The sequence below is a fragment of the Homalodisca vitripennis genome, chromosome 8 (genome assembly GCF_021130785.1).
Source record: "Homalodisca vitripennis isolate AUS2020 chromosome 8, UT_GWSS_2.1, whole genome shotgun sequence".
Taxonomy (NCBI): domain Eukaryota; kingdom Metazoa; phylum Arthropoda; class Insecta; order Hemiptera; family Cicadellidae; genus Homalodisca; species Homalodisca vitripennis.
Window position 1 is genome coordinate 23,581,590 of NC_060214.1, and position 22,924 is coordinate 23,604,513.

At 35.6% G+C, this 22,924-nt stretch overlaps 1 protein-coding gene across 1 annotated transcript in view; it reads right to left on the reverse strand.

Annotated features, from left to right (window-relative positions):
• The window catches only part of LOC124367428 (trafficking protein particle complex subunit 11-like), a 66,601-nt gene that overhangs the window by 17,923 nt on the left and 25,754 nt on the right, over positions 1-22,924 (reverse strand). The window contains exons 7-14 of the mRNA XM_046824236.1: positions 21,821-21,962; positions 18,555-18,728; positions 10,017-10,095; positions 9,794-9,848; positions 8,814-9,012; positions 4,255-4,448; positions 2,541-2,730; positions 766-866 (exon numbers count right to left, since the gene is read on the reverse strand). Coding sequence (XP_046680192.1) covers positions 766-866; positions 2,541-2,730; positions 4,255-4,448; positions 8,814-9,012; positions 9,794-9,848; positions 10,017-10,095; positions 18,555-18,728; positions 21,821-21,962 — 1,134 coding nt within the window. The remainder of the gene's footprint in view (positions 1-765; positions 867-2,540; positions 2,731-4,254; positions 4,449-8,813; positions 9,013-9,793; positions 9,849-10,016; positions 10,096-18,554; positions 18,729-21,820; positions 21,963-22,924) is intronic.

Sequence of the window (22,924 nt, forward strand, 5' to 3'; positions counted from 1 at the left end):
ACAAATACAAGAAGGATGTTTGTCATTCAAGTCGAACAAATCGGTTTGGGATGAAGGCTAAAGAGCTGCCGGTTTCCCTCCATTTCTGACCCACATTGTGAGAAAAAAAAAGGCCTGATTCCTTCTTCTTGATTCTGAGACCTTAAGAGAAGCAAGTGTTAAAATTCTTTCATTACTCTACATGTGATATCCAAATCTGATTAATAGTAATTGACAGTGATAGAATGTATCCGGTGTGACGAAAAACAATTTGAATACCAACATTTTATTTAATTTTACATGAGACTCCAGAATCTAAATTTTATGTGCACGCTATAAGTATATACATAATATACAGAGAATGTTAGAAGAAATTGGTAATAGTGAACTAAATTTAATAAATTAATGATTTGAATACTGATTTGAACACATTGCAAATGATTTAATTTCCCAGCGAATGAAATAAGTTATGTGAAACTCAACCGATACAAAGGCATAAATCTACTGTTATAAAGAGTGTTGCAGCAATTGGAAAACACAGATGAGTCTCATACAACTAACATCAAGTGTATTACAAGATACAAATAGTGAACCTTATTTTGTGACAAACAATTTAGTGATAAATATTATTCAAAATTAAGAGTTAACTTCTATTTTTTTAAATGATACAACAATAAGGAACCATAAACATTAACACGGAATCCACACTGACAACAATGAGGACTATTAACGAGACTTTAAGAACGGATCTACTACACACTGATGTAGCTACTCATACTGAAGTACCTGAGTTCGAGGGGAGAATTTTTCGAGCTGTCATTCCCGGTGAAACGCAGGATGACCTTCACTCCCTTGCCACTGCTCAGCTCTAGCAGGATGGATCCAATCTAAAATTACACGAAAGAAGTCATGGTCTCCGACAGTTGGTAGTTTTGTCCTTTTAACGATAATTTCCACTCACTTACTTCATCTAAATAAATTCTCACTTTACTTTCATAGTCATGATTTCACTTTCAGCTAGAGTTCAATACATGAATATGACACTAGGTATACCTGTAAGTCTAACTTGGTCTTGCCTAGAATAAGACTTGATAAAAGCCATAAGAGCTTTAGCTACCAACAGTTTAAGATGTTTAACAAGTTACCAATGTTAGTTAGGAAACAGCCTATTAACAAGTTTAAAATTAATATTTCTAAGTGGCTTATTTCTAAAGCCTTTTACACTACTGATGAATTTTTAAATTCTGATTGTTTAGATATTTTAAACTAATTTTAGTACCTTTATGTACCAACGACGAAACCTATTGTAATAAATATATTATTTAATTGTAAATAAAATCTGATTCTGATTCTTTTATTTTCATTTCTATAAAAAATGTATTTTGACTTTATTTTGTTTTTTAATTAATTTCTTTTAAGTTATACTAAAATTTCTTACGGTTTGTATTACCATCTGAATACTTTGTGGTGACTCGTTTTCACGCAAAGGCTTTTGTAGCCCATGTGACAATATTTCTCAAATAATTAAATAATAAATATAAATTTATTTTACACACTATACTTTAAAAAGCATATATTTTATTTAATTATATATTTTTTAAAGACAATGAATATATTAATACTTATTTTTTATAAATGTTTTGAGAATAAAGTATTTTGATTTGATTTTGAAGTCAACCTCCACAAGTTGTTTTTTTTTATTACCCATCTTCTTCACCGATTGCTAAAACCTGTTAGTTTTGTTCTTACTGATTAAAGACAAAGGCTTGTACTATGCACTAACCAGATCCCAGTTATCTATTGATCCATATTCACATCTATACTGGCACCAGACCTAGGGTTAAATATGAACCACATGTACAAGCACCAACCTATTTATTGATCCACATTCAATCATGTATGAATATGGATCAATATGGCACCATACCAAGGGTTAAATAAATATCAAACCAAAAACTGAATTACAGTTTTAGTTAGCACAGTATAAAAATACTTAAAAACATAAATCTGATAATACTCAATAACTTGTTAAACCTTTTCTTTGTACTCTTAGGACAAGAAGCTTATGAATTACACCTAGTCCTATAAGGACCTTAACGCTGCTTCCGGAGTGACAGGATATTCGGGATGGGTAAGGTTAGGGGATAGGGGCCACATCCTGTCAAGATCCATGAGGAAGAATTTAGGGCACTAATCTCAAAGTCATGTTCTCCCGGAAGAAGGTGAGGCCAGCTCTGAACCAGCCTCTCCAATCAAAGTAGGCAGGGGTGGCACACCCTTGTTGAGGTTAACAAGAACCTCTGAGGTTAGGGAACAAACCCCACCAACTCCAAGAGTCATCTCCCACAGTAGAATAGACCTATCGAATTGCCCTTGCACCCCAGAATCTCGACATTTGTGGTTAGTGATGTGCTGCCCCTGGACATCCATAGGGTTGCCCAGATTTAAGTGACACATCGGTTTTTGCTGTGCCCAGTGGTGGATTCAACTGGAAGGTTCAGCCAGAAGTGATCCCTGCTGGGTTTTGTTAAACCCTTTGGAGATAGTAATTTTGCACAAACCTGTATCTCCTTGCCTGCGTCAGCTGGATCCGGCGTGATCTGACACAGGAAACTCTTGACCTCCCCTGGGCTGAACAGTAGCTTCGGCGAATCACTGGCCGAGTCACACATGGCAAACTCAGAGCTGAGAGCAGGAGAGTTGACACAGACAGTGAGTCTTGTGAACTGAACTGGCTTCACAAACCTACATCTGGACACAGTAAAAAAAACCGTAATAAACATATATTATAAACATTTACTTACATTTACACCTCATGTTTTATGTAATGAGTGATATCATCATTAGTAAATCTAGGAGAAAATATATACACATCCTACAGTGCACGTCCGTGTTGGTCATGTCACAACAAGTGTGAGAATCAGAATCAGAATCAGAAAAATCTTTATCCGATTGTTACACATGGTGTACATGAATGGCGTCACATGATTAAGAAAGTAAATGGTTAAGTTTACTAAATATGATTTACATTAGTATCTAACTAAATATAATACAATGTAATTTTAATGATTGTAAAAACTATTGAGAATTGTATAAAATTCAGAAAAGGAGTACAACGGCATTTCAGTCAGATAGCTTTTAAGTTTATTTTTAAATAATTTATTATTTTCTATTAATTTTATATTGCTTGGCAGCAAATTAAAAAATTTAGCTCCTATGTATATTGGTTTTTTACAGAAAAAGTGTAAGTTATGTTGAGCTACTGCCATATTATTTCTATTTCTTGTATTATAATTATGGGTCTCGCCACTCTTGCCTAAGCTATGAGTACGGTTCATCACTGACATTATAGTTTCATATATTATATGCACTGTAAACCGTCATGATACCCAGTTGAGGAAAGTGATCCTTCACACTTTCATTCCATTTAAGTTTTAAAATGACACAAATTGCTTTTTTTTGTATCACTAAAATTGAGTTTAAATTTTTTATTGATGTGGATCCATATAATGAGATACCAAATATAATATGTGAATGGATATGTGAAAAATAAATCATTTTTATGTAAATCACATGAGACCTTACATGTAACAATCTTTGAGCTGTTCAAGTTCAAAATTTTGTTAAAAAACATTATATACAACACACTAACATTTTATAAAAAACATTATATACAACACACTAACATTTTATAAGAAGTTCAAAACTACACCTTTACTTATTTTATCATTTCACATTAAAATTCCTGCAAAATCACCATCTTACAGTGGTTTCATGTGATATTATTCCTATGCAATAAAGCGAGAGCAGTAGGAATTATTTACAGCAATTGTTTGTCTACTAGATAGATAACAAATGATTCTATCTTTTAGTCATTACTACAACTTTTTTGTTTTTCAGCTGGCTTCTTCACCAAATAAATGACAAACCAGCTGAGTTGCCAAACATAATAGAATAATACGTCTACTGCTCTTACACAAGATCTGAATTGATTGGTATCTTCAGGGAGCCAGTTGTTTAGTTGACACCAACCTGTGAAGGGAGTTTTTCAAAGATGGTTGTTCGATGTTGTTGATCCCTCAAGTTGTTCCAATATCTAGTAATGTTCCCATGGACATCTCTACCACAAGTCAAATGACATCTGAATCTTGGTACCTCGAGAATTTAAAGACAGGGTAAAGTCAGCAATCTCATACTCCTGAAGACATCTCACACGGGAATGTATATCCATATTCAACTAAACTACCAACTTTAAGAGAACATGAATCAAAGTACCTGACAAGCACTTGTATATCGACAGTAGTACAGCTCTCCTGGACCAGCCTGGCTTTGCAGTCGACACAGGTGGAGATATTTGTCATGTCCACAGTGTGCGAGAGCGTTGATAAAGTTGCACACTTGGAGGTCCACAAGGCTTTGGCAGCTGTCACGTCCTGGTCTTCCTCTACATCTGGCTCAGGACTGCAACCCTGTCAAAAGTTTGCAACTCAGCTACTGTTGGCTGGGATGTTAAATTTGGTTCTTACTGCATATTAGAATCAAGGTATAAGTTGGTCAGGCATTAACAACCATTACAAAATAATAAAAAAGAGCATTAGGAAAATATCTGAACATGTGCTGTAGCATGAAAATGAACCACTTTGTGGTGATGGTAACTAATTCTACACTAAAGCCCATTAATACTTCCTGTACTTCATGCCACTTAAATTTAATTTTAACTTTCTTAATAAGCAGGTAATTCTAGAAAGCTTTGGACAAAAACTTTGTATGTGAATATCCCATGTTAAAATGCTACCAAAATTTTGTTTAATTCTTCAACTGATTTATGTAATAAGAAAATAATTTAATGTGCCTTACTTTGATTAATAGTTAATTGTTTTCTTTTGAACCAATGTAATGCACTTCTGTATTTTGTATCAATACATTTAGTTTCCCAATATTTTTAATTTTATTGTGGGAGTATTATTAGCAATTAATAATGATTTGAAAGTCATATTACTAGGGAATTCATCTATCACAATGAAAAACAAAATAGAAACCAGGATAGATTCTTGAGGAACACCAGATTTTATAAATTGAAAAAAAGTATTTTTATTACTGTAAACATGTTTTCAGTTACTTTGATGGGACGTCATTAAGGGAAGTTTTTTATCTTTAAAGAACAAAGAACTTATGTAGTCAATCTTTGATACAAGCTTAAATATCTCACTACAGGAATGACTTATATTGGCATAAAAATAGATGGGTCCAACTTTGATCCCTTCTTGTAAAATGGTATTACCTCTATAAGTTTTAAAACATCTGTGAGCACACTTAATTACACATACACACTAAAATTACCTATTGAAAAAAAAATTAAATAATGCCTTATTGACCTACGATTCTTTTATTATTGAATGGATAGAGAATTTCATTACTGAGCAGCTATATCTTTATACATTTTTATATAGTACAGAATATAACAAATAATGGCAATACAACACCAATACTATAACCCTTGGGAATTCAAATGTCAAATGTAATGTTATTTGCTTTGTGTTTGTTTTTTTTATGTTCTGGCAAAATGTCATAACTTACTAGTGACAGTATTATTAAACGTTTTAAACTGGCTCAGTAATTTGGATTTAGCTTTGTGATGGGAGATCTTAATATTATTTTTAATTTATGACTCAAGAACTTTGTTCTTACGTACTTTTTAATCATTGTAATTTTTAATTTATTTATTTATGGATAGCTGCCTTTGTCCCCCATACGATATATATATATATTAAACGTTCAAAACACAATTTCTTGAAATACCAAAGAGGCGTCCAGAGTTATCACCAACAATCAGTATTCACAAAAACACAAGTAATGACAGTAAACAGGGTTCCCACTCAATCTAAATACTCAAATTCACGGCTAATTCACGGTTTTCACGGTTAAAAAAATTAAAATTCAAGGTCGGAAAGTTTTCATAAACAACGTTACCGGTACAAACAAAATCGTGTTGGAGAGGGGCGAAGTTGAGACGTAAACACTACAGACGCGGCGGAGCGGTAAAATACAATATAAAACTTCTTCCCATTTGATTAACGATGTCATTGGTCGTGCAGGAATTGACGGAAACGTCTAAAAGAACGAAATAACAATAGGCTTCGGTTACGACGCAAGCAATGAGCGGCGAGCGCCCGATTTTATGTGCGATTTGCTACATAATGAATATAACAAGGCATATTATTTTTACAAAACATCATCATAACAGTCATCAAAGCAATGACAAAAACAAATTTCAATATAATTAGCATGCACATAGCTCATAATTTTCTTTAACTTACAAGTTTGTTGAAATCTGAAGAGAACTTTGTTGACACAGGTTAGACAAGATGCAGGGTGACAGGATTCGTACGTTGGCTAAGGCTAACTCGTTTGAGTCCATGAAGTACACTTGCGTGATTATTAAATTATTTTCTTGTTTAACACATTATTATTATTATTTCGATCGATTTCTTCCACAGGAAAATTTTCACATAATCACAGGTTCACATTTTAATTAGTACATAAGAAAAGGCAATTTTATTGAAATTAAAATAACATATAAACGTTAAATGTATAAAAATTATATACAACTTGTTATAAGAAAAGTTATTTGGTACCAGTTTATACAAAAAAAATTATATTTGTACACATAAATAAAAAAATTGATAAAAATGTCTAGAATAAAAGTGAATTACGATTTGCACTTTTTGCTAAGTTCCTGTATCTTATCGTCTAACTCAGCTGCCCTTTTCCTGGCGTCGGACAAAACCTGGAATTTTTGTGCTTCCAATTTTTTTTTTCTATTGCAGCTTGCTTCCTCTCTTTCTCAGAATTAATTTTGTCTTTCATTTCTTCTCGTTGTTTTGCCAAGTGCTCCGAGTAGTGGGCGTGGGAATTTTTGGCAGCATGAACTAATTCATTAGTGATTTCCATTGCCTCCAATCCTCCTGCTGCTGATATGCCGTCACAAACTTTTCTCAACGCGACTAAACTCTCCTCCTTCAAGTTTTCAACTATACACTGTTTGTTGACAGAGAAGCCTCTTTCAACAGAAGAATTTCCGTGAGAAAGTGTCAGAATGAGTTGAATGAAAAGCTTTAAATCTTTATATCAATTCTCACAATAAGAATAAGATTGGAGTGCCGAGCTGGGGAAACAAATCTTTCATGTTGAGACATGAAACCAGCTGTTGTCCGAGGATGGGGGAGTGGAGTACACGATATACCCCTCCCCTTCCACTCTCATTGACAGTAGACAACAAAGGTTATTTTTACCATAACATCGCTGCACCACATTACAATAAATGAACCTTGTACGATATATTTTTCATCTGCATGAAATGATTAATAGCGTTAACGTAGTTGTATGGAACCCGACAAAATTATACTTGGACGACTTCCTCGATTTGTAGTTTTGTAGTAATAAAGCTTAACACTACAAAGTTACTTGACGTTTGTTGTTTCCTGGTTAGAAAAAATGCAATGGTTTTTTTCTAACGTTTTTATAACATGACGTTTCATTTGTAATATTTTACTAATACATTATACAATTTAAACACACATTCACCATAAAAGATTTAAACCGTGTACACTCGTAATATTCATGCAGCTTAGGAATCATAAAAAATATTATTGATAAGTAAAACGCATATCACTACCGTTTAATATCTAAAGAGATGAAAAATAAAATTGTTTTCTCAAACGACCTTACTGGTAATTAAAACAGTTATATAGGCCTATAAAGTTATGGTCTCGCTGCGTTAATTGATATGTGCCGTGTAGGTTCTGCTCCGTCACATTATTATACTATTTATTTACGCAAGACCCTAAATTAATTCAATTTATTGTCCACCATAAATTAAAATTTTTTATAATTATTACATTGTGTTAACAGTCATTACACACAACGATATAGATATCGTACTGAATAGCATTTTTCTCATTAATATTTAAATAAAATAATGGATTTAATAGAATGAAATTAAGTTAAAATGTAATTTAAATTCCTTACATTAGATTAAGGATTTGTATACTTTTTTTATTTTATGAAAACAACAATAGACTATATCTGATACAATAAAACTCCAATACGAAAAGTGTTTACATTAAACGACAATCTATCAAGTAATTAAATTGTGTTATTAATCTCGCGTTCAATCAGAGAATGCCTTGTTTACAGCCGCGTAGCGTAGCCAAGGCCCGGAACCTGGCGACAGACAAAGACAGGCCTCACGTGATTTGAGCCGGAAGCGTCATCTCCCACCGGCCCTTCCTTTTCCTCATTTGTTTATAAACCATATTATCAGTAAAATCGCTCAGATAGCAGCACCTGTCAAACTTCGTGGTCTATCCTCTACATTGCGTGCTACTTTTTACTTTGCAATAGCGAAGGTCAACTTTCCCATATGATCGTCTGACGACGACCCGTGTTGATTTTATTTATTCAAAAGTTGTAGAGATTTTCACGGTATGTAAACAAAATTCACGGCTTATTTAAGGTTTTTTCACGGTGAACGAAATTCACGGCTTATTCCCGGTTTCACGGTTTTCACGGTCGGGTGGGGACCCTGGTAAATTTCCATTACTTTGTAAAATTAAAACATATTTTCCGTTAGTCTCCAGACACAAAAAGTTCAAGCATAAATCCTGATTTTTTCCGGAATCTCCGATGAGAAGTTAGTCACTGTGCTCTTTATTTTTGCGATTCACATTCATATCATCATCATGTAAAACGTCCAAACATTTGGTACTATTATAATACTATGTACTTATTGTGAAATTATACCTCTATGTTGTGTAAAAAGCCTGACACAATACCTGTATGACGGAGAGCAAGTTGTCGAACAGTATTTCGCGCCGCTCGGTGGGAAAGTATGCCGAGGCCTCCAGGCTGAGGTCAATATACTCCCTCACACTGGCCGTCAGGTACGCACAGCTGAGAGCCTTCGTCAACAGACTGGAGATAAGAGAGTCCCATCGCTCTGCTCGGTAGTCCCACAGCATGTGAGTCAGCAGCCTACAACACATTATTTAACAGATTTCTAAATTTTTGTAATTGATATATTTTTTCTACTTTCCTCCTGTATATTCTAAAGAATTATAATAGCGTAAAAGTAATTTTTAGTTTTTTGGGGGCAAAATTTATTATGTTGTACCCTGAGTTGGAAAAATGGTCCCAGTAAAAAGGTTTGTTTTGTGTTTTGCCCACTCTTGAATTTTTTGCGTTCACTACAATAAATCCCACAAATGGTCCGACTTTAGTTACATCTGCACATAATTGTAGTTTGTAAATATTTCCAGACTTTATTTTTATTTTAAATTCTTTAAAATTTTTTATTCAACATAATTTTTTTCCATAATCTTAAGAACTGTAATACTAAACACATCAATAATATGGGTACTACAAATTAAACTTACGTGAGTGCTTTCCCATAATCTTAAGAACTGTAATACTAAACACATCAATAATATGGGTACTACAAATTAAACTTACGTGAGTGCTTTCCCGTAATCTTTAGAACTGTAATACTAAACACATCAATAATATGGGTACTACAAATTAAACTTACGTGAGTGCTTTCCCATAATCTTAAGAACTGTAATACTAAACACATCAATAATATGGGTACTACAAATTAAACTTACGTGAGTGCTTTCCCATAATCTTAAGAACTGTAATACTAAACACATCAATAATATGGGTACTACAAATTAAACTTACGTGAGTGCTTTCCCATAATCTTAAGAACTGTAATACTAAACACATCAATAATATGGGTACTACAAATTAAACTTACGTGAGTGCTTTCCCATAATCTTTAGAACTGTAATACTCGTCGGCCATTTGAATAGCTGAAACAAATGTATTTTCATTTCATTAAAATGTTTACAGAAAACATAGTGATAACAGTTTAGTTTATATAAACTGTATACATTAATTCAAGAAGAAACACAAAGAATATGCCCAAAATGTTATTACATTTCTTTTACACATAAGTCTTATGAAAACCAGAAACGTACCCAGATGACGTCTCATACGAGGACACCGGTAGTTCTTGTACTGAGTGATGGCGTTGCCCAGGAGGCTGATGATGATGGCCTGTGAAAAGAATATCATGATGTTAGTGTAACTCTATCACGGTTGTTAACACAATATTACGTCTCTAGAGATTGCGTAAAAGTGTGCTACTGACATAATATTACGCATCGTTATATTGTTCCTGTTTTATTCTGTTGTCTGCCATAATATTGTGCAAGTAGCACTTCTATTACAACCGTGCAAGTAGTTTTGGCATTTTATACTAGATGGTAGCACTTCCTTTAATCCTCATTTTATTTCTAGTGTTTATTGTTTCATGGAAATATTCCCTACACAAATAGACGATTTGCTTTATTTACGAGAAGACATGAATACGGACAGTAAAAATGGCTTAGAGGACAATTTTTTTTTTAATTTATAAAGACACTAAGAATAAAATATTTGGTATAAAAAGCATATATATCTAAAATCTCTAAAAGTCAGAAAAAATTTATAAAATCAACATAGTGTAAGGTATGAAAAACAAAACTAAAACTGCTAAGGGGTTGTTTGATTTGTTTGCATATTATGCAGTCAGAAGGAAATTAACCTTTTAACACTTTGGCTGATAGCATTTTTTTATCATTATATGTATTTATCCAAAATCTGTTCCACAGCGATAAATTGTTGAATCTATTTTCCAAAAACTTTTTAGCAATGATATTTTATGCGTAATTATATTTCTGTATATTTACTTGAGTTTAATTTGAGTAAACCTTCTGTTTAGAGTTTCCAACTGAGTGTTTCATTTCATTCATTCTTTAATGTTACATGAACTTTCACTGGGTTGAATCCGGCGCCTAATCATCACTTTGTAACTGAATGTAAAAGTTACAGAATGGTTGGTGCGATGGTGCTAATTGTATTGCAATGCTATAAAATCCTACATCTCCTGGGTAGGTTCTGGCTGCTAGTCAGTGATCAGAATACAAAAGAAGAGACTTACAGAATGGTTGGTGCGATGGTGCTAATTGTATTGCAATGCTATAAAATCCTACATCTCCTGGGTAGGTTCTGGCTGCTAGTCAGTGATCAGAATACAAAAGAAGAGACTTACAGAATGGTTGGTGCGATGGTGCTAATTGTATTGCAATGCTATAAAATCCTACATCTCCTAGGTAGGTTATGGCTGCTAGTCAGTGATCAGAATATAAAAGAAGAGACTTACAGAATGGTTGGTGCAATGGTGCTAATTGTATTGCAATGCTATAAAATCCTACATCTCCTAGGTAGGTTATGGCTGCTAGTCAGTGATCAGAGTACAAAAGAAGAGACTTACAGAATGGTTGGTGCGATGATGCTAATTGTATTGCAATGCTATAAAATCCTACATCTCCTGGGTAGGTTCTGGCTGCTAGTCAGTGATCAGAATACAAAAGAAGAGACTTACAGAATGGTTTGTGCGACGGTGCTAATTGTATTGCAATGCTATAAAATCCTACATCTCCTGGGTAGGTTCTGGCTGCTAGTCAGTGATCAGAATACAAAAGAAGAGACTTACAGAATGGTTGGTGCGAAGGTGTTAATTGTATTGCAATGCTTTAAAATCCTACATCTCCTGGGTAGGTTCTGGCTGCTAGTCAGTGATCAGAGTACAAAAGAAGAGACTTACAGAATGGTTGGTGCGATGATGCTAATTGTATTGCAATGCTATAAAATCCTACATCTCCTGGGTAGGTTCTGGCTGCTAGTCAGTGATCAGAATACAAAAGAAGAGTCTTACAGAATGGTTTGTGCTACGGTGTTAATTGTATTGCAATGCTATAAAATCCTACATCTCCTGGGTAGGTTCTGGCTGCTAGTCAGTGATCAGAGTACAAAAGAAGAGACTTACAGAATGGTTGGTGCGATGGTGCTAATTGTATTGCAATGCTATAAAATCCTACATCTCCTGGGTAGGTTCTGGCTGCTAGTCAGTGATCAGAATACAAAAGAAGAGACTTACAGAATGGTTGATGTGCGATGGTGCTAATTGTATTGCAATTGCTATAAAATCCTTCATCTCCTGGGTAGGTTCTGGTGCTAGTCAGTGATCAGAATACAAAAGAAGAGACTTACAGAATGGTTGGTGCGATGGTGCTAATTGTATTGCAATGCTATAAAATCCTACATCTCCTGGGTAGGTTCTGGCTGCTAGTCAGTGATCAGAATACAAAAGAAGAGACTTACAGAATGGTTGGTGCGATGATGCTAATTGTATTGCAATGCTATAAAATCCTACATCTCCTGGGTAGGTTCTGGCTGCTAGTCAGTGATCAGAATACAAAAGAAGAGACTTACAGAATGGTTGTGCGGACGGTGCTAATTGTATTGCAATGCTATAAAATCCTGCATCTCCTGGGTAGGTTCTGGTGCTAGTCAGTGATCAGAATACAAAAGAAGAGACTTACAGAATGGTTGGTGCGATGGTGCTAATTGTATTGCAATGCTATAAAATCCTACATCTCCTGGGTAGGTTCTGGCTGCTAGTCAGTGATCAGAATACAAAAGAAGAGACTTACAGAATGGTTGGTGCGATGGTGCTAATTGTATTGCAATGCTATAAAATCCTACATCTCCTGGGTAGGTTCTGGCTGCTAGTCAGTGATCAGAATACAAAAGAAGAGACTTACAGAATGGTTGATGTGGTGGTGCTAATTGTATTGCAATGCTATAAAATCCTACATCTCCTGGGTAGGTTCTGGCTGCTAGTCAGTGATCAGAATACAAAAGAAGAGACTAACAGAATGGTTGGTGCGATGATGCTAATTGTATTGCAATGCTATAAAATCCTACATCTCCTGGGTAGGTTCTGGCTGCTAGTCAGTGATCAGAATACAAAAGAAGAGACTTACAGAATGGTTGGTGCGATGGTGCTAATTGTATTGCAATGCTATAAAATCCTACATCTCCTGGGTAGGTTCTGGCTGCTAGTCAGTGATCAGAATACAAAAGAAGAGACTTACAGAATGGTTGGTGCGATGGTGCTAATTGTATTTCAATGCTATAAAATCCTACATCTCCTGGGTAGGTTCTGGCTGCTAGTCAGTGATCAGAGTACAAAAGAAGAGACTTACAGAATGGTTGATGTGGTGGTGCTAATTGTATTTCAATGCTATAAAATCCTACATCTCCTGGGTAGGTTCTGGCTGCTAGTCAGTGATCAGAGTACAAAAGAAGAGACTTACAGAATGGTTGGTGCGATGATGCTAATTGTATTGCAATGCTATAAAATCCTACATCTCCTGGGTAGGTTCTGGCTGCTAGTCAGTGATCAGAATACAAAAGAAGAGACTTACAGAATGGTTGGTGCGATGGTGCTAATTGTATTGCAATGCTATAAAATCCTACATCTCCTGGGTAGGTTCTGGCTGCTAGTCAGTGATCAGAATACAAAAGAAGAGACTTACAGAATGGTTGGTGCGATGGTGCTAATTGTATTGCAATGCTATAAAATCCTACATCTCCTGGGTAGGTTCTGGCTGCTAGTCAGTGATCAGAATACAAAAGAAGAGACTTACAGAATGGTTGATGTGGTGGTGCTAATTGTATTTGCAATGCTATAAAATCCTACATCTCCTGGGTAGGTTCTGGCTGCTAGTCAGTGATCAGAATACAAAAGAAGAGACTTACAGAATGGTTGGTGCGATGATGCTAATTGTATTGCAATGCTATAAAATCCTACATCTCCTGGGTAGGTTCTGGCTGCTAGTCAGTGATCAGAATACAAAAGAAGAGACTTACAGAATGGTTTGTGCGACGGTGCTAATTGTATTGCAATGCTATAAAATCCTACATCTCCTGGGTAGGTTCTGGCTGCTAGTCAGTGATCAGAATACAAAAGAAGAGACTTACAGAATGGTTGGTGCGAAGGTGCTAATTGTATTGCAATGCTATAAAATCCTACATCTCCTGGGTAGGTTCTGGCTGCTAGTCAGTGATCAGAGTACAAAAGAAGAGACTTACAGAATGGTTGGTGCGATGATGCTAATTGTATTGCAATGCTATAAAATCCTACATCTCCTGGGTAGGTTCTGGCTGCTAGTCAGTGATCAGAATACAAAAGAAGAGACTTACAGAATGGTTTGTGTGACGGTGCTAATTGTATTGCAATGCTATAAAATCCTGCATCTCCTGGGTAGGTTCTGGGTGCTAGTCAGTGATCAGAATACAAAAGAAGAGACTTACAGAATGGTTGGTGCGATGGTGCTAATTGTATTGCAATGCTATAAAATCCTACATCTCCTGGGTAGGTTCTGGCTGCTAGTCAGTGATCAGAATACAAAAGAAGAGACTTACAGAATGGTTGGTGCGATGGTGCTAATTGTATTGCAATGCTATAAAATCCTACATCTCCTGGGTAGGTTCTGGCTGCTAGTCAGTGATCAGAGTACAAAAGAAGAGACTTACAGAATGGTTGGTGCGATGATGCTAATTGTATTGCAATGCTATAAAATCCTACATCTCCTGGGTAGGTTCTGGCTGCTAGTCAGTGATCAGAATACAAAAGAAGAGACTTACAGAATGGTTGGTGCGATGGTGCTAATTGTATTGCAATGCTATAAAATCCTACATCTCCTGGGTAGGTTCTGGCTGCTAGTCAGTGATCAGAATACAAAAAAAGAGACTTACAGAATGGTTGATGTGGTGGTGCTAATTGTATTGCAATGCTATAAAATCCTACATCTCCTGGGTAGGTTCTGGCTGCTAGTCAGTGATCAGAATACAAAAGAAGACTTACAGAATGGTTGGTGCGATGGTGCTAATTGTATTGCAATGCTATAAAATCCTACATCTCCTGGGTAGGTTCTGGCTGCTAGTCAGTGATCAGAATACAAAAGAAGAGACTTACAGAATGGTTGGTGCGATGATGCTAATTGTATTGCAATGCTATAAAATCCTACATCTCCTGGGTAGGTTCTGGCTGCTAGTCAGTGATCAGAATACCAAAGAAGAGACTTACAGAATGGTTTGTGCGACGGTGCTAATTGTATTGCAATGCTATAAAATCCTGCATCTCCTGGGTAGGTTCTGGGTGCTAGTCAGTGATCAGAATACAAAAGAAGAGACTTACAGAATAGTTGGTGCGATGGTGCTAATTGTATTGCAATGCTATAAAATCCTACATCTCCTGGGTAGGTTCTGGCTGCTAGTCAGTGATCAGAGTACAAAAGAAGAGACTTACAGAATGGTTGGTGCGATGGTGCTAATTGTATTGCAATGCTATAAAATCCTACATCTCCTGGGTAGGTTCTGGCTGCTAGTCAGTGATCAGAATACAAAAGAAGAGACTTACAGAATGGTTTGTGCGACGGTGCTAATTGTATTGCAATGCTATAAAATCCTGCATCTCCTGGGTAGGTTCTGGGTGCTAGTCAGTGATCAGAATACAAAAGAAGAGACTTACAGAATGGTTGGTGCGATGGTGCTAATTGTATTGCAATGCTATAAAATCCTACATCTCCTGGGTAGGTTCTGGCTGCTAGTCAGTGATCAGAATACAAAAGAAGAGACTTACAGAATGGTTTGTGCGACGGTGCTAATTGTATTGCAATGCTATAAAATCCTGCATCTCCTAGATAGGTTCTGGCTGCTAGTCAGTGATCAGAATACAAAAGAAGAGACTTACAGAATGGTTGGTGCGATGGTGCTAATTGTATTGCAATGCTATAAAATCCTACATCTCCTGGGTAGGTTCTGGCTGCTAGTCAGTGATCAGAATACAAAAGAAGAGACTTACAGAAAGGTTGATGTGGTGGTGCTAATTGTATTGCAATGCTATAAAATCCTACATCTCCTGGGTAGGTTCTGGCTGCTAGTCAGTGAACAGAATACAAAAGGTGAGACTTACAGAATGGTTGATGTGGTGGTGCTAATTGTATTGCAATGCTATAAAATCCAACATTTCCTGGGTAGGTTCTGGCTGCTAGTCAGTGATCAGAATACAAAAGAAGAGACTTACAGAATGGTTGGTGCGATGATGCTAATTGTATTGCAATGCTATAAAATCCTACATCTCCTGGGTAGGTTCTGGCTGCTAGTCAGTGATCAGAATACAAAAGAAGAGACTTACAGAATGGTTGGTGCGATGGTGCTAATTGTATTGCAATGCTATAAAATCCTACATCTCCTGGGTAGGTTCTGGCTGCTAGTCAGTGATCAGAATACAAAAGAAGAGACTTACAGAATGGTTTGTGCGACGGTGCTAATTGTATTGCAATGCTATAAAATCCTGCATCTCCTGGGTAGGTTCTGGGTGCTAGTCAGTGATCAGAATACAAAAGAAGAGACTTACAGAATGGTTGGTGCGATGGTGCTAATTGTATTGCAATGCTATAAAATCCTACATCTCCTGGGTAGGTTCTGGCTGCTAGTCAGTGATCAGAATACAAAAGAAGAGACTTACAGAATGGTTTGTGCGACGGTGCTAATTGTATTGCAATGCTATAAAATCCTGCATCTCCTAGATAGGTTCTGGCTGCTAGTCAGTGATCAGAATACAAAAGAAGAGACTTACAGAATGGTTGGTGCGATGGTGCTAATTGTATTGCAATGCTATAAAATCCTACATCTCCTGGGTAGGTTCTGGCTGCTAGTCAGTGATCAGAATACAAAAGAAGAGACTTACAGAAAGGTTGATGTGGTGGTGCTAATTGTATTGCAATGCTATAAAATCCTACATCTCCTGGGTAGGTTCTGGCTGCTAGTCAGTGAACAGAATACAAAAGGTGAGACTTACAGAATGGTTGATGTGGTGGTGCTAATTGTATTGCAATGCTATAAAATCCAACATTTCCTGGGTAGGTTCTGGCTGCTAGTCAGTGATCAGAATACAAAAGAAGAGACTTACAGAATGGTTGGTGCGATGATGCTAATTGTATTGCAATGCTATAAAATCCTACATCTCCTGGGTAGGTTCTGGCTGCTAGTCAGTGATCAGAATACAAAAGAAGAGACTTACAGAATGGTTGGTGCGATGGTGCTAATTGTATTGCAATGCTATAAAATCCTACATCTCCTGGGTAGGTTCTGGCTGCTAGTCAGTGATCAGAGTACAAAAGAAGAGACTTACAGAATGGTTTGGTGCGATGGTGCTAATTGTATTGCAATGCTATAAAATCCTACATCTCCTGGGTAGGTTCTGGCTGCTAGTCAGTGATCAGAGTACAAAAGAAGAGACTTACAGAATGGTTGGTGCGATGATGCTAATTGTATTGCAATGCTATAAAATCCTACATCTCCTGGGTAGGTTCTGGCTGCTAGTCAGTGATCAGAATACAAAAGAAGAGACTTACAGAATGGTTGGTGCGATGGTGCTAATTGTATTGCAATGCTATAAAATCCTACATCTCCTGGGTAGGTTCTGGCTGCTAGTCAGTGATCAGAATACAAAAAAAGAGACTTACAGAATGGTTGATGTGGTGGTGCTAATTGTATTGCAATGCTATAAAATCCTACATCTCCTGGGTAGGTTATGGCTGCTAGTCAGTGATCAGAATATAAAAGAGACTTACAGAATGGTTGGTGCGATGGTGCTAATTGTATTGCAATGCTATAAAATCCTACATCTCCTAGGTAGGTTCTGTCTGCTAGTCAGTGATCAGAATATAAAAGAAGAGACTTACAGAATGGTTGATGTGGTGGTGCTAATTGTATTGCAATGCTATAAAATCCTACATCTCCTAGGTAGGTTATGGCTGCTAGTCAGTGATCAGAATATAAAAGAAGAGACTTACAGAATGGTTGGTGCGATGGTGCTAATTGTATTGCAATGCTATAAAATCCTACATCTCCTAGGTAGGTTATGGCTGCTAGTCAGTGATCAGAATATAAAAGAAGAGACTTACAGAATGGTTGGTGCGATGGTGCTAATTGTATTGCAATGCTATAAAATCCTACATCTCCTAGGTAGGTTATGGCTGCTAGTCAGTGATCAGAATATAAAAGAAGAGACTTACAGAATGGTTGGTCCGATGGTGCTAATTGTATTGCAATGCTATAAAATCCTACATCTCCTAGGTAGGTTATGGCTGCTAGTCAGTGATCAGAATATAAAAGAAGAGACTTACAGAATGGTTGGTGCGATGGTGCTAATTGTATTGCAATGCTATAACATCCTACATCTCCTGGGTAGGTTATGGCTGCTAGTCAGTGATCAGAATATAAAAGAAGAGACTTACAGAATGGTTGATGTGGTGGTGCTAATTGTATTGCAATGCTATAACATCCTACATCTCCTGGGTAGGTTATGGCTGCTAGTCAGTGATCAGAATAAAAGAAGAGACTTACAGAATGGTTGGTGTGGTGCTAATGTATTGCAATGCTATAAAATCCTACATCTCCTAGGTAGGTTATGGCTGCTAGTCAGTGATCAGAATATAAAAGAAGAGACTTACAGAATTGCGATGGTGCTAATTGTATTGCAATGCTATAACATCCTACATCTCCTAGGTAGGTTATGGCTGCTAGTCAGTGATCAGAATATAAAAGAAGAGACTTACAGAATGGTTGATGTGGTGGCGCTCGTTGTACTGCAGTGCGACGAATCCCTCCATCTCCCGGATCGGGTCTGGTGGTTGGGCACTCAGATTGCCGGCCCGCCAAGGTCGTTGCCCATAGAACTCTAGTGAATCCAAACCTGCCAGTGGGTCGTTGGCAGGATACCTTTCCACTCCCTGTGAAAACCTTGGTGGGTTACCAACTACTAGAATTAAAACGCGTATACAAAAAGTAAGTGTCACAATAATGTGTCTTCAAGCTTAAATGATTCTATGTCTGGAAAAGTTACTACTCAGTTTTTAAAAGGAGAACAGGATTTCGCACACTTGCCATCATTGTACGTTACAAAACAAACTTTTATTTGCATGTATTAATACCTCCCCACACCTGACAAAGAGGATAGATTTCAATCCTCAAAACGTTGTTATACCTTTTGTAACATATAACGATGGCAAATGTCCTTTCAAACCTTCCATTGTCAATAACAAACTTTAAACAAAGAATTCAATTTTTATCACAAAAAGATTTTATAATAAATCATTTCATTACATTTTAAAAATATTTTAAACTTTGTTTTTGACTATGGAATGATTATGAAGAGAACTGTATTTATTACAAATTGCCTGAACTTCTTGCTACTGTAGTAGGTACACACAGCTTTTTTTCATGCACATCTATAAAATCTTGAGGTCTGACTTGATGAATACAAGTTTTTTGTAGTAAAGGCTTGAAATTATTTAAAACCCTACTTACATTAGTTTCTTTTTTTTGTCACTAACAGTTATTTTGGGTTAACAAAGAGGAATGTTTTTAACAGAAATTTAATAGTTATTCATGACAACCCATATCTTGGGAATAATGTTAACGGATTTCATCTCTATTGAATATATGATGTTGGGAAAAAATACGTGCAGATCGTCATCATTTGTCGGCAGTACGGTGCAAGTCCAATAAGTTAGTTGGGTAAAAGAGTTGAAGTACCTAATAAGTTATGTTTTGGGGGTAAAAAAATGTTTAAATCAATAAAGAACAATAAGGTTATTAATACTTATAAACATTTCTGACTTTTATTGGCCCATTTCTGAATGTTGTAGCGAAAAAAGTCGGGGACGAAGAAGAATGAAATGAATTCTTTACATCGTTTCGGCATCAGAGATACCTGGACTACACAATATAGTGTAAAATAGGTGAATAGGTCTTCTCATAGTCTCATCAGGTACAAAATTGAGTGAAATATATTTTAGACACTTTCTCTAAGCACAGTGTACCACAGGAGTCAGGTGTTTGACAGGGAAAGTGAACTAGAGCTAAACTCAACGTTCCCATTGATCCAACCCTTCCCACCTACATTATGTATAAAAACACACTTTTTCATAAAATAAAAAAGTAAAAGTGAAAACAGCCTACATTTAAGATAATGTATAAAGAACCATGCATTAGATTAAAATTGTGATTGTTAATACTAGGTATTTGTTATATTCTTCTCTTGTTTTGAATCTTTTAGCTACTTTATTATTTTTGTTCGTATATTTTTTGGCAAACCGTATTAGTGTCTCTAACATATTTCTTCAATTTCAATTGTATATTTTGTATACATGTGTAATTTCTTCTCTTCTAAGTAAAACCAAATTTCAAGGGAACAAAAGACCTTAAAAATTTGAAAAGATATACATATTTAGGTTTTAATGGATTTGTATAGTTTGGTGTGTTGTTTTTCCAATGATGTATAACATAACCTATATTGTCTTTGTAATAACTTAGAAAGCAATATTTTACTACAACCTTACAAGTAGGATTTTAACTGATTTTGCAAGTTTCATGCTGCATGTTTTACTTTTATTTTGTTCTCAAACTTTACATTCATATAGTACACATGTTAATAAATGATGATAAGATTCTAGAGGCACTGGCAGGCAGGCTGTCTGGTACTGATATTATATCAGTGACTGCGGAAGGTTGACAATGCGATCAATACACTGCAACTCAGAATGTCACTAAATCTCTCAATAGTGTAATATGGAATCATATCCCAAAAATGGTTTGCAAGGATTAATACATTCAAGTTGGGAGTTTATGATGCAATTTCACGTAATAATCAGGGAAATGTGAGTAATTGTCTAATCTTAAAACTGTTTCGTTGCCATCAAGTCCCTGAACGATCGATGAATCACAAGAGCTGAAAAAGATGTACGCACCATAGAAAAAATATGCCATTAAGCTAATACATTGAAAACGAGAATGTTAGAGGATCAATTAAAAAAAAAGAACATCCAGACAATCCTTCTTATGCCATTGGACATTATTAAATGGTCAATTGTGATTTTATTGATCTAACCTAAGGAATTTTGATTTATTTCATGTTTTCGGGAAAACATAGTTTTTAACCTATAGGTACACTTTTCTCCAAAACTACTTGAGCTAGAATCTTGAAATTTGAAATACATGCGTTAACACCTAGAGCTAGAACCTTTTGTGTATGATTTGTTTAGTGTTTCAAAACATGTTTTGAAAAAGAATTATAATTTCTTCTCTCATGAAGAAAGCATGATTTCCACTGGACAAATTCTTACTAATGTATATATAAATAAGTAAAGAATCTCGGAGCATTGGAAAGTTTAATTTACTATTACTGGTGAATAAATACAAATTTGCCAAAATCTTGTCTGTAAAGATTTTGATAAACGAAAACACCACGTATTCATCTTCATTGAAAAGAATCATATGTGGGAATATCCTTATTATGTTATCAGAGCTCAAAAAAAAAGAGAAATACCAAAAAGATTGAAAGAACTTGAAAACTTGATTACCCAGAAATGGACAGTTTATTAAGACATGGTGATCCAAATAGTATAAGTCTTTATAACCAAATAAAAAAATCTGTTTAAATATTTTATACAAGGGAAATCATTTTACTACAAATATGACAGAATCTCTACTTATTTATAAAATATCTAAATTACATGATGAAACATTTTACTAAAATTTTGAATTTTGATATTTTGTTTGTGAATGTCTTGCATAACCAGGTAACCATTGAAGAATTCTTCCACATTCAATACAAAAATAAATGTTGGAAAATTTCTATTTATTAACCAGTGATAGTAAATATAAGTGCTAAACATTTCAGATCTCTACTGCAATGGTTCCAGAGAAAACTGTACTACGCTAACATGGGTGGGCATGGGAAGGTCTGCTCCCCTTAAGAAGTCTCAGATGACAGATATCCTGTTTATTCCTGTCCACCTAGGGTCCTAGTGCCAGTGCCTACCTGACAGAGAACGAGAGATGCTGCCTTCCTGTCAGCTGCATGCCGGGCTGCCAGTTCGTAGTAGTAGCCGGGGTGCATCGTCTGCACGGCCGGTAGTCCCCCACGGATAGCCTCCTCAAACAGCTCTCCAAACAAGCAATACCTGTCACGTGGCAACTATTGTAATCCTTATTGTAATAGGTTATTTCAGAAATTCAGGTGTAATACTTTTTCATCTAAAACCCTGAAATGTTATGTATTTATACTAGTTTTATATATTTTGTGTGACATAGCGCAGGTATTGCCGGTTATAAATAAAATGTTACACATAAAACAAATACACAAATAAAAAAAATACTTTTATCACTTTTGCAGAGATTATGGTCTTAAGACATACGCACATTTCTTAACAACCCATAGTTTTTGATTTCCAAAGTTTGATAAAGTAATTGCAAATAAACTCAAATTATTGAAAAGGAATCATACGTTGACACAAGACAACAACAAACAAGTGCTGTCAGCTGTTTAAAGTGTAGAAAAAATGTCACGCAACTTTGCAGCTGGAAATTAATATAATACATTCTTTGTCTGATTTTTAATATTAAGATTGATACAGCTTTGGCAAAGTTTAACAATTAGATTGACAAGGTAGAGCAATAACAGTGTATTATACAGGGTGCCCCAAAATTACAGGACCAAACTTCACCAAATTGTTCAGGAGGTCAAACTGAACGAAAAATGTTATATAATGTATAGTCCTATCTTGCTTCGTTTACCTTAGATCGGCCATTTTGTTTTTTACATACAATTAATTTTATTTTCAATACGGGTTTACCGATTTTGTTGAAACTTGGCATAAATATTATAAACACGAATATAAGTTGTAAAAGAATATTTTTTTAAAATCTTATGTGTATTTTCAAAATGGCGGCCATTAAAAAAACGGTTGGTTTTCAAGTTATTTAAGTTTTAATATTTTTAATGGCCGCCATTTTGAAAATACACATAAGATTTTTTTTTAATATTTTTTTACAACTTATATTCAAGGGTAAGGTTGGGGGTGGGGGATCCTGTCGAGATCCATGAGGAAGAATTTAAGACATAATCTGTCATGTCTCCTCGGAA